Raw genomic sequence first — 12,816 nt, 5'->3', positions numbered from 1 at the left:
CTAGATTGAAAGCTCTTGCAGCAATGTGTAACTTACAAATGACCAGACAACAATCAGTCAAGTTGAAAATCCATGGACATAATGAAGGATTCATTGATTAAACATTAAGATCAGTTGAATTAAATGATAGAATAATGTATTAAACTGAATAATAAGAGATGCAAATCAAAAATTTGATAGTGATAATATTATGAAAGGCAGTAACTGTGAACAAAACATTTATTTAGATGAAACACTTATTTTGTGTAGTGAAAAGGATATTTTGTCATAATGTGTATTGTACTGACACAATTGAAAATATGCTGAAATGTTTGAAAAACGTGCACTTTTGATGATCTGTTGTGATATAAGTACTAAGAGTTTTGAAAATGTACCAATTGCTTGTGAAAACTGCGCCAAACCAATTAAAAAAAAACTGTAATAAATACTCTGAGGCTAAAGATGCTTTTTAGAACTTCTTTTATTTTCATATAGTCATTAAAAGGAGAAATACAAAAAAGGAAAGCAACAACATGGAAGACTTAAAAACTCAATGTTTCCCTGAAACATCTCATAGATTAACTTTCATGACGTTGGCACTAGAGGTTTGTGTTTTATGTGACAAACAAAACTTCGCTTCATGACTATGCATGTAAGTTTACTTAATAACTGCTGAGATCCAAAGACTTCATTTTAGATAGAGTGTAAAGAACATGTTTTTTTCTTAGGTTTTTGGTACGAATGCCTTTAGCTAGCATTGTGTGAAGTTTGATCACAACATGCTTCCCCAAGCGGAGGCCAGGACGGCTGCAGCAATGGCGGCAGAAAGGGTGATCTTGGCAGATGGGGCACCGCTTGTGGGGTTGCAATTATCCGTGGAGCAGCACGTGATTGCGAGGTTGTAGCTGACTCCCAGCAGGGTACTGTTAGACGTAATGTTGCAAGCTGTAGTGTCACCTCGGCAGCCCCGGCTGGTGAAGCCTGAGAAGCTGGTGAGTGATGGGAAAGCTGGAGAGAGAAAAGTTATGTTAGGCTATTGAGACTTACAGAGGTGAAGAATGGCATTTAAAATATATACAGTATAAAGTTTATTGCATTTAATCTCTTTTTTTCAGTCCTATTTTAATACTGCACTTTTGTTTTTATAACCTTAAACCAGTTGAACTGACTTTTCTTTAGCACAGCACCTGTTAACTAGTAATTTTCCACTGTCACCCAGCTACCACCACACCCTACTTTGTTTTGGCAGCTGAGGACATCGGGTATGTCTTCAGATACATTTGTGAAAGTAGACAGGTATAATTTATGTGATTCATTCCTGTGCTCACTTGCTGTGATATTTAAAACAATCAGGAGGTGACCTACCCACGGTTCCAGTATAGCAAGTGCTGGTGTTGGTAGAGCAGGTCTCTGTACTGCTGGACAAGCAGAGCCCCACAAGGCCAAAGCTGCACTTCTTGCATGACAGGGAATCCACTGAAACACACAAAGGAAAGCAGAAAAGTGAACATCATTTTGAGAGGCGATCAGAAGTGATTGACATATTTGCTTGGCAAGGAAACGGTCACCGGTTACTTTACAGCCAGAGACACACATCCCGTGTTGGTCATCCGGCAAAATCAAACATGTGGCACTACCCGGAGTGACAAAGGGAGTAGCCAAAAGTATTTTTATCAGTGGAAAAAAAAAAATCAGGTTGATAAAGCAGTCAAGTTTTTGTTTCTGATTTTTTGTGTTTTTTTTCCCCTGTCCAGTCAGAATTGCCCTGCGCCAGGTGTGACTGAGCTCAAGGCTCAGACACACTGCAATGGAAAATGTCTGATCTGCCACACCCTGTACACAGGTGTGAGCAACAGCTGTCAGTCAATCAGCTTTATATGTTAAAAGGCTATCATCTCAATTCAGTACAGAAACATCTGTTAACAAAAACACTTTCACTAAATGGGACGTCAAAGTAGGTTTTATTTAATTTGGAGGATTGAAAAAGAGTCAGTCTGCTGTTATTTTAGTAGACTTGTCATTAATCATAAATACACCAGAGGCCTGAACTTTTATAGACCTCACCCTGAGCAGCAGCTCAGTCAGTTTGGGCGTTAATTATTCAGATAGTTAAAAAAAAACAGCACGGGCAAATATCCAAAAATCATATAAAGTATGAATTCTGCTTCCTGCATGCCTCACCCAGGCTTCGCATCTTGGCAACACACACGAAAAATGTCTGCATTTCCAGAATGTGAGAAAGAGCATCTTTGGGCAAAGCTGGAGCGGATTCTCCTGACATCGTGTGGTGCTCATGTGCAGTTGGCCCAAACAACACAAAGCAGGCACAGTGTTTGCCTCTGACGCAGTTACAGGAGTCTTACTTAGATGTTACCGTGAGGAGAATTTGACCAGTTTTGTCAAAAAACCAACAACATCCCATCACTCTCGATAGTCCCTTAACCAGCTGTCTCCTACTGTTTTTTAAGTGCCCTGTGAAGTGAATGATTACCCTCAGCACAAAGAAAAAAAACTTTTTTTTTTAAATGCTGGGATGATGGCAGATGTTTTATTTCTGAAATTATGGAAAAATAAATAAAAACCACCACAATAAGTTTGCCAGAGTCCTGAATTTATTTTTACCCTGCTACCAAAATAATTTACTAAAGACAATGATTTTTTATCACCAAAAAGGAACTTAGCAGTAATACTTGTCTAAAGCATTTCAGGAAAAAAAGATTTAATTTTACACCTTTTTTAGCTCCTCTGATTTCCTTGTATTATATAAGATATCGTAATATTTATGTTATTTTTGTAACCTCATTTTATCATTAACCAATGCAGAGAACTGATTGGATAACCTTACCCAGCATGAAGGATGCAACAGCTGCGATGACTGCAAGCACAATCTTTGCCATCTTGTGTTGATTTGGTCGTTGGCTTTGAGTCCTCAGAAAGTCCTTCCACAGAGAGGCTGCTGGCTCTTGGCACTTCTCGATAAACTGATGGAGCTTGTTTGGTGGGGACAGATTTATATTTGACAGCTCAAGGGAGTGGACAACAGTTTTTTTTTTCCCTAAGCCTTTTGTCTTCTTTGTCACCTCAGGTGGACAGGAGAGGGAGTGCTAATGAGCGAAGGAATGCCATGAATGATGAAAGCAGTGAGGCTGAAAAACGTAAAAACACAAAACCAAAAACAGAACTACCGACTAAGTGGGTCTTCTTTGTAAGTAAAATTTGCTTTTATTACAGAATTTAATGAGTTATTTCTAGGTTTACCCCCTTCCCCCCCTCTAGAAATGACATCAGAACCCCAGAATAATCTTTTAAATCTCACATATGACACATCGATAAAGTCTCTCTGCAAAACGGCACTGAAACCTGGTTAACCAGTAAATCTAGCAGTTTCACAAAAAGAAAGATTTGTTTCTTCAGCAGTAAAGAAATCAAACCCGATACACACGTCTCTCCAGTTTCAATAGTTTTATTTAAAGACTTTGAAGCATCAAAATATACATTTTTAAACACAAAAAAGGATCTCTTTTGAAAGTATTGCCAAACTAGCCATTTTATAAAAAGTTTTTGCAAACGGGAAAATGTGTATATGAAGACAAATCCGATCAAGACGCATTAGTCTATACATCCCCATCACTCCCATATAGCCAACATACACACACTGGAGGGACCAAAAAACCCCCAAAAAAACAAAAAACAAAAAAAACCCAAACCCAACCACGTTATTTAGACCTGGCAGGGGGAAAGGGGGAGAAACAAGAATGATGAACCGGTGCCAGCCTTAAGCTCCATAATGCGTTCATAAACACCCTTTATGCTTTGGTATGTTTCACAGGTAGTAATAATGTTATACAGCTAGTTTACACTTACTCCCCGTCTTAGTTTCCACTCAGTAAGATAAACACATTTGGTTTAGCCTTAAAATTAAGCCCCCCCCCCACCACCATCTTCAAATGCAATGCTGCCAGCGATGCTCAGAGTATCAAACTCTTCGTTTGAGGCGTTCTGACAGCGACAGAGCTAGAAAACAATTAGGTAATTCCTCACAGGTTATTCACCTAATTAAACCAAAATGCACATTGATATCAGTATTACACCCGATTAATATAAACAGACTTTATTAAGCATCTGTTACAGTAAATGCAGGCTGACCCAAATAAAGAAAAATGTTTAAAAGATTGAATTAATTGAAAAACATCTGAAACCAAAACTGCAACATAACTGAAGGACAGCAAACAAAAGACCCATAATGGAAAAAACAAAAAAACAAAAACAACAAAAAAACTCCATGATTACAAAAACCTCATGTTTAAGGACATTTTATCGAATCTCTGGTGTGTGTTGCATCCATGTTTGCATTTTAAACTGGTGGCATCTTCTGTCAAACCAGGAGGTTTCCCACAAACACAGCAGAGATGGTGGCGAGGGCCAGGGTCAGCATGGGGGTGCCGGGCGCTGCGTTGCATAGGTTTGTGCTGCAGCACGTCTTGGTCATCTTGTAGACGGTCTTGTTTGTGCCAAAGTCCACATCTTCAGTCTTGTTGCAGTTCGCTACTGCTAGGCAACCCTTCGTCTTGATGTCCACAAATCCAACTGTGGAACAACAAACAGCGTCAGCGTTTACCACTCAGGGTGCTCGCAGATTCTTTAGAGTTTATCATATGTCAGCAAAAGTCTAGAAAGTGAGCCAAGTTCAGTTTGCAAAAGGACCAAGCATTATAAAAGAGATCCTGCAACCGTTTGTGAAGTCTGTTCATGAAGCATTTTTGCTCTTGCCATTTTGAAATTTGGAAAACTAATGTGTGAAAGATGAATTTGACTGAAACCACATGCTCTTTGTCACCAGTCAATAATCATTTAGCTTATCATGGAAAGCCTGACAATGTAATATGGCTACATGTTACAGGTAGAAATTCCCCAACTGAGAAGGATCAACTTGAATGGGATCAGTGACAGGGCAATCAAGAGTTTGTTCCTGCAGCACAATGTCTAAAACTCCCCCTTTGTTTGCATTTTAAGAATGCAGGGGTTTCACCTGAGAGCTGACGACAAGCTTTACAAGAATGCAGTGTGTTCACATTTGTAGCCACTGGCGGTGCTTACTTGCTTTCCCAACTCCACTGTAGCACAGTTCGCCGCTTGCACACGTTTTTTCAGACGTCACACACAGACTTCCAATCCCAATGGCGCATTGGTAGCATACAAGAGCTTGGGCTGATATCAGATTTGGAGAAAAAGGGAGAAGAAAAGAGGAAACAGTTTAGTTTGTTACAGGGAATAAATGGGAGTTCAAACATTTGCATTGTTCACAGCCGCTTGAAATAGAGGCTGAGAAAAAGAGGCCTTTCAGTGTTTGTCCTCCATTAGGGTATCGACGTCTGGCATTTAACAGATAAGGACGAAGTCTGAGATAAAGAAAAATATGACCTTCAGTCTGAAGCACAGGGGAGGCTCTCTTTAGGCCCTACATGTGTTAAAAGGAACCCTCTGGAGCGGTTCTTCTGAGCCGATTATAAAAGAACGTTGTCCCAGTCTTGTCATGAAAGCACTTCCTCTTATTCAATTTTTTAAGACTGTAAATGTTGCTCATGTATGCAGAAACCCTTAGAGACCAATTCAGCTTTTTCAATAGAACCTGTGAGACAGCTGTAATCTGCTTTAAGACAAAAACAAGAAGCATGACTGGTCTCTGATAACACCATCCGGGTACAAGCTGTGATTTCACAACCTGTTATTTGTGCTGGGGTTGGGTGAAGAGGTAACTACAGTTTCCTTCAGTGCAGAGAGTGTTGACAAACCTTGCAGGGGAGAAAAAAAAACCAAAAAAAAAACCCAAGATAAGTGTCACCCATGGAATTTCTAAGCTACCTTTGAGTGCGTCACTAGAAAGAATTGGGCACAAACTGTACAACATTGAGCAGTAACCAATGAGACAGGGAAATTAAAGCATTGTAATACCGTGGCTTATTAGAAATCAAGCTGCTTATATTGCGAATGCAGCATTAAACAAATAAAACAGTTTAAAATGTTCAAAGCTTATAACTTTACCCTGAAATCATCTTTGTAGTTTTGGGCTACAGCTTAAGTTGTTCCTCAAGTCTACAACTTTTAATCATTGTCTTAAATGTGACATTTTAAAATTACAGACAATTTAGAATTACTGCCACTTCTGACAAGCTGGGAGGGGGGAAAAAAAAAAAAAAAAAAAAAAAAAAAAAAAAACCACACACACAACACATGTAGCTGTAGACAAAATCTTCCAGATTATTAAGCTAATAAAACATCTCATGATGAGTAACCAAACACAATTGGAGCGTTCCCCTGAAGTAATTGCATAACTAGCGTGATGACTAAGCATCATCTGCCTTGCTGCATTGACTCACGCCCTTCCTCAGCTCACTAGTTCCCTCCTTTTTATCGTCCAATACATCGAGGGGGGGATTGTGTTGTGGCGTGAGCACTGTAACAATGCGTTCTGATGTTTCAGTTCAATTACAAAGAAAAAACAAAAACAAAAAGGATGTGGATGTGATGCGATAGAGATATATCGCCATCTCATCACATCTACACCTTTGTACAGAGAACACAACCCCACACCTGCCCCAGCCGGTTTCGGTTACACCCCTGAGCTCATGTCATGTGGCAGTTTATGTAGTAGAGGTAAACATTAACTTTTAATTTAAAATAAATAAATCTGTATTAGGATACAACCAAGATTTGAATTGCCGTATCAAAAAGCTTTCATATAATAGGACAACTAATTATAAACATGTGAATGTAGTCAAACCTGGAGGTCCTGTTAACAACGGGAGGAAAGAAACATCAAGTCATCAAATACAGCACCTTCAGTAAAAAGTTGCTATAGGACCACAGTTTTATTTTTCTTGCATCAAATTTGATGGAGATACATTTGAGAACTTTCTTATGGTAGGTTTGTTTAGTTATGGTGACAGGATATAACCAAGACTGCTGAGATGTGTTGCAAGACTTCCTCTCCAATCCAACCAGTTCCTCCACCTTCACGGAACCAACTCATGCAAATACGTCACAGAAAACAAACCTGAGGTAAGGCGTGTTATTTTTAGTGTTTCAGGGTTAAAGGGTGCCCAGTTACAGCAGCACATTCGTTCACTTGAGGTGATGCATCAGCATATGACTGGTGGTCTTCACTGCCAGCTGGAGAACACACAGTTTAAAGATCAGCCTCTGGACCAATTCTTCCCGATGGTCAGCTTTAGAAAATGTGAAGGCGGACATTTGTTATCTTTATGGCCATTGATGCCACAGAGTAATTAAGTAATGTAATAATTAAATAACAAGGAATTTCCAGGGTTTTTTGTTTTTGTAACCACTATACAAGTGCTTTAAACACAATGGCTGGATGTTTCAAAGGACATTTACTCTGAATTAACAATAATTAGCTGCATGCATTTCAAGCCTAGAAACTATTTAGCATTGAACTGTAATCTCTTTATTCTTAGCTATTAAATATATCACATCGAGTCATCCTTTCTAAAATGTAATGACTTTATAAATCTATATCCAAGCTACAATACTTTTAGAAAACAAGGCACAATTCTGAAAATCCTCTTTGGTCCAGCATAATTCAGATACTTCCCTGTGTGATACCTATGAACAGTATTAATTTAAGAAATGTGAAGAAGGCTTAAGGAAACAAACACCTATATTTACTTTGAACATTTATAGATAACATGTTAATGTGATCATTACTGAGGGATTTGCAGACTCTGAGGAGCATAGGCACCTTGAACAAGAAGCTTTCCAACACATTAAAAACATAACAGGCACAGTTCTCCTTTTACTGAATTGCCCAAATTTAAAATGGATTTCGTTAGCAGGCTGTTCTTTAATAATGAAGGAACACTCTTTGAGCAGTCAGATGTGCCACATTACTAACGAAGTTGAGCCTCAGTCCTACACTGCCCTCCATCGCTCACAGACTAAAGCTGCAGGCTGTGGACCTGTGATTTTCCACTCCAAGGTCAAAGCACATACTAGTTGGACAAAGTATATTGAAAGGTGTTGTGTCTATGGTAATGAATGCAGAGCTAAATGAGGATGTTTCTTTTGTTGTTGTGTTAGTGGGGTGGGTACTGTTTACAGTGCCAACACTGTCAACTGCACAGGACTGGAGGGGCAGGACAATTTGGGAACAAAAAACAAACTCACAAGGCTCAGATTTAGAACTGTGGGAATCTGCTGGAAAAGGACGAAGGGAGGAGGCACTGACTAAATACCCTCAGCCAAACAATGAGTCATGTGCTGCAATATGGAAAGAAATTAAACCAGGAAGTCGGGAAACATGCAAATAAGCTCATGAAATCTGTTATGAGGGCGACTGTATTTAAAGGCTTCTTTCAAGGAGGGATGATGGCCTGTATTTGTATAGTGCTTTTGATGGTCCTCACCCTGCTCATAATAAACTAAAGATTAATGGTCCCTGGCAGCTCACACGAGTTTGCGTTTGGATTTAAACCATGAATAGGAGCAGCTGGTTTGTGGTGGGAAGTGTGTCAGATATTCACATTTTTAGAAAGGGGAATCAAATCCTCTCACCTGAACAGTTATCCCAAAATCAAAAGGCAGCGGGCCAAATGAAACGTCTTAGGAATACATAATTCAGAAGTTAAAACTAAGTTAAGCTTTAAAATGTTTTCTTACCAATAGCTATGATTCATTTCAGTTACCATCAACTGATCATGGCAAACAAATACGCTTACATTGCCTGGGGCGGCGCAGGGTGGAGCCAATGGCCCATCTTACTCCCTTTGTATTCCTATCATGTTTACTTTAGTCTCCATTTAGTCTAATTGTTATAATTGCTTTTCTTTTTGGGGAGTACCATTGACCTACATTGTTTTTGTGAAGTGGCTACTGTTAAATTTAGTTTCTGCCTCTGGGCTTAATAAAGTATGTCATCCATGCCTGCATGTCTGATTTTGGCACAGATTCACTCCAAATACGCTTCCTGGTGCAACCCTCCCATGTATCCAGGCGTGCCCCTTCCCTCCCAGTGTGAGTTTGTGGCTCAAGAAAGGAATCTTTTGCATGCAAGGAAAAATGTGTAAACCACTACAGTCACTTCCACATCGCATCTCAAGCATATCAAAAATGTCTCTTTGGCAGGGAACACTGTAGATTACTTCGATTTATTGACTAAGGATTTAAAGCAGCTGGTAGCTGAACAGAGGTGACGATTTGTCTATTTTATGTGAGCTGGTGATTTGGGAAACATTTCACTGGCCTGTAACAAGTTTCCTTCAGAAATGAACCAGTCCACTGTCTGAATCATTCACTTCAGACTCACCCAAACATCTTTATGCAATTATCACCATATGGGGATCACTTTTTGGTCACACAAGTAAAAAGGTCAGCATTATCGCCTGAAGGTACAGCAAGCAGCCAGGATGACAATACAGATCCCAGAAAGGTGTGGTTTGAAATGGAATACAAAGCACAGCAGCTGAAATCTCAAGGACAAAACTGGACAAAGGGTGTAAAACACAATACAAGCAGAAAAACAATAAAATAAAATAGGAAGACTGGACAGCAGAGGAATTTGAACCTTTGGCAAAGTCTCAACTACTACAAGGACAGAAATTTAATGTAATGCCTGGCAAGTTTTTACTCTACTTTGTGTTTAAAAGCCTGGGGGTGGATTTAAAAAAGCACTTCTCCGCATATCACAAACAAGCTGCCTCACCCTGGAGCCTGCAATAATCAGCATTAAAATAAAGCCCGGGATGTGCACAGAGGGTAAACACTACAGCCAAAGTCTTAGTCACTCAGGTGAATCATACAATACACATCATTTAACATGCTAACAAAACAATTTAATTCTCTAATAAATGTTAAGAAATTTGATTTCACCTCCATCTAGACATTTTCACATTATTCAGTTTATTTTGAAGTAAAAAAAAAAAAAAAAAGTGTAAACCTAATTGTTAAGGTAAAAACAAGACGACCAATTGAAAACAAAACACAGACCTGACAATTTCACATAAACTTCTTTGAGCCACTTAAACTGTTTAAAGACTTAAAGCAGAGTGTTAGCGCTACTGCTTCTAGCTAAACCAGGTGATACGGATCATTTCTAGGCATTTGTACATGAACCTCGATACAAGTTTCATTCTTTGAGAAAAATAGTCATTTAACCACTCTTTAGCAAACCAATTCCTCAATTTCAATGGGAAACTCCGAAAATTAAAACGACTGTAGTAGTTTATACACTTTGTTTTGGTATATTTTAACAAAGTGGCTCAATGGTTTACTTTTTCAGTCAAATAAAAGTCAGTTGTCTACTCATTACCTTTAGCTAGAGGTTTAATCACTGCTGTTAATACTTTTGAAAAGAATTTTTTAAATTTAAGTCAACTACGAAGTTTTAGTTTCACCAAATCTATTAGCTGCCATCTTTAGCCAACGCCTTTGGTAGCTTAACCTCTTTTCTGATTATTTTAATCAGTTATTCCCACTTTTGGCTTAACCAACCAATTTAAATAAAACTCTCCATATCATTTCACTTACCAGTAATGCATTTAAGTCACAATGCCAGATAATGTATGGAAGACAAATTTAAATTTTTTTGGAACTTTTTTGCAAAGGTCCTTTGCTCATTGAGCTATAAAGATTCTTTTTAAAACAAATTCGCCCAATTTGCCATGGGTGACTTTGAATCGGCACTTAAGCTTGTCAATATAAATTTTTCACAGGACAACTTAAGTTATTAGCTACTTTTAGCAATAGGGCACCATCATACATAACACATTGGACCTGATACCACCATTGGTTGCGAGGGGAAAGAGAGGCTATCCCTCAACTGGTTGTTGAAAACCACCTTGCAATAGTTTTGATCACGAGCTGATTGCCACAAAATCTGAAATAAAATTGAGTGAAGCTGACATTTAACACATGTTAGCCATAGTGCTCAGGCAACACCTCTAATATTTCTGCTTTGTGAGTAGCTGTGAATGCTTACTGAAAACGTCATCTTCCGTGCAAGCAATGAGCAACCACAAAATCTAATAATGATCAGATGAATTGCATGCAATCATGAAGACACAATTTCCCCTGGCAACCTCCAACCGGCTGCCTACAAAACCAGCACAAGTTTATTAAGGGTCAAACTAACAACACTCATTTGAGATAAATGCCAGCTTTGTATGCAGAAGCATTTATTTTCTGTGCAACTTTCTTATTTCTTATGTTTTTTAGAGTGGAGTGTCTCCATTTTATCAAAGCTACACTTAGAAGCAGCGCATTTCCATATACATTTATAGTTTACAGCATAAATAAATCAGAGCTGCATTTCATATGAGTGGTTTAATATGCATTACTATTCACAAACTTTGATATGCGGCTGGGGTTTTAAATGTTTCATATCTTATCTGCAACAGTCAAAAGATCTCTACCCAGATTATGAGATGAACTAGAACATACCATTTAAAACCACAGAGAGATATGGGGAAAAAACAAACAAACTGATATTTGATTTAGTTTACGCCCAAAAGGGAAGGTTTCCTCATCTTTACATTCGTCTAGGTGGTGTTTGTGCCGTCTTTTGCGCACACACCCAGCAAAAACAGCTCTACACCCTCCAACAAGGACACACCCATCAAAAAAAAAAAAAAAAAAAAAAAAAGGGGGGGGGGACACGTTTTCCAAAGAAAGTGGAAAAATAATGGTAAAGCTTCCAGGACAAAAAAAAAGATACACATATAAAACGGTATTAGAACATATAAAAGCTCAGTTTAGAACGAAAATAAAGATCTTAAACATAATTTAATCATAAAACTTGTACAAAAAAGTAAGGCGTTAATCAGGAGCGCACACATGACTGTGCAGGTGATAGTTACCGACTACAGCAAAGTTCAACTTAAACATTTATTGCTAAAATTCAAACTTAAGTCTTTAAAGGTAGCAGTTCACTTCAAACGTATTTAGAGAAAACTCATTTTTATTGAATAATTCGTATAACGGGTAAGCTGCAATTAAATCGAATATTTACTTGTGCGTTTGTTTGTTTTTAAACTTACCGATTGCAAAGCACAATCCGACTGCAAAAAGCTGGAGGATAACTCTGTTCATCTTGGGTTAAAAGAAGAGAGGGGGAGAAACAAATGAAGAAAGTGCGCTTCAGAAGGAGCTGGCTGCCTGTGAGCTCTCAGACCGTTATAATCTCGACCTAACGACAAAATTTTCCGCCATCGCTGTATTTATAATCCTCCCCCTCCTTACCAAATGTCACCGTTACCCAATCAGAGGAGCTCATTCTGAACGTCCATCGTGATTGTGTCGACCTTCACACAGCTCATACAGGTAGGAAGATTACCTGAAAGCAGGAAGTTATAAATACAAGAAAGCTGGGAAATGCTGAGTTTGTTTGGCTCGTAGCTCATTTGTTGTTGACGATATTAACCGGGTTTCCCACTTTCCCAGTCATATAAATCACGCAAAGTCAGGATTTTTGGATACTTCCTTAATACCACAGATGATTATCAGACACAAAATCAGATGAAATGACAGTTTTAACAGTTTTTTGTGGTATAAAAGATGCACAAAAGTGTACAAAGACTATCACACAAGAACACTGGAAAACATACACTTCAAGTTTTTATTATCCTTTATTTATCCAAATAAAACGTAAATCTGATTTCCAACAGAGATGTGACCAACAGGGCAGAAAAAGTTACAACAAATATAACACATAACAAGTAAAAGACAAATACAATATTCCGTACAGACAAGTGTTCACAAGGCAGAGTGATGTATATGATTTCCACAGCCAGTAATAAAACATAGAGCACAATGTTAGACAGTATC

At 38.5% G+C, this 12,816-nt stretch overlaps 1 protein-coding gene across 1 annotated transcript; it reads right to left on the bottom strand.

Moving 5' to 3' along the window:
- Positions 1–3,921: 3,921 nt before the first annotated feature.
- On the bottom strand, positions 3,922–12,196 carry LOC102203884 (prostate stem cell antigen-like). Its single transcript, XM_005748691.1, has 3 exons — positions 12,030–12,196; positions 5,077–5,187; positions 3,922–4,566 (listed from the first exon to the last, which is right to left on the bottom strand). The coding sequence occupies exons 1-3, from the start codon at positions 12,079–12,081 to the stop codon at positions 4,355–4,357; spliced, it is 375 nt and encodes a 124-aa protein (XP_005748748.1). The 5' UTR covers positions 12,082–12,196; the 3' UTR covers positions 3,922–4,354.
- Between the last annotated feature and the right edge of the window lie 620 nt (positions 12,197–12,816).

This window comes from Pundamilia nyererei, unplaced genomic scaffold, assembly GCF_000239375.1.
Source record: "Pundamilia nyererei isolate P.nyererei 1_Seehausen unplaced genomic scaffold, PunNye1.0 scaffold00226, whole genome shotgun sequence".
In the NCBI taxonomy this organism is placed as follows: Eukaryota; Metazoa; Chordata; class Actinopteri; order Cichliformes; family Cichlidae; genus Pundamilia; species Pundamilia nyererei.
Note: the sequence above shows the minus strand (reverse complement) of the source record. Positions and strands in the feature narration are given on the sequence as shown.

Coding starts and splice junctions, on each gene's coding strand:
- LOC102203884 (XM_005748691.1), bottom strand. CDS start 12,081: ATGAACAGAGTTATCCTCCAGCTTTTTGCAGTCGGATTGTGCTTTGCA. Junction 5,188..12,029: donor CGGATTGTGCTTTGCAATCG/GTAAGTTTAAAA, acceptor ATCTGATATCAG/CCCAAGCTCTTGTATGCTAC. Junction 4,567..5,076: donor CAGTGGAGTTGGGAAAGCAA/GTAAGCACCGCC, acceptor GTTGTTCCACAG/TTGGATTTGTGGACATCAAG.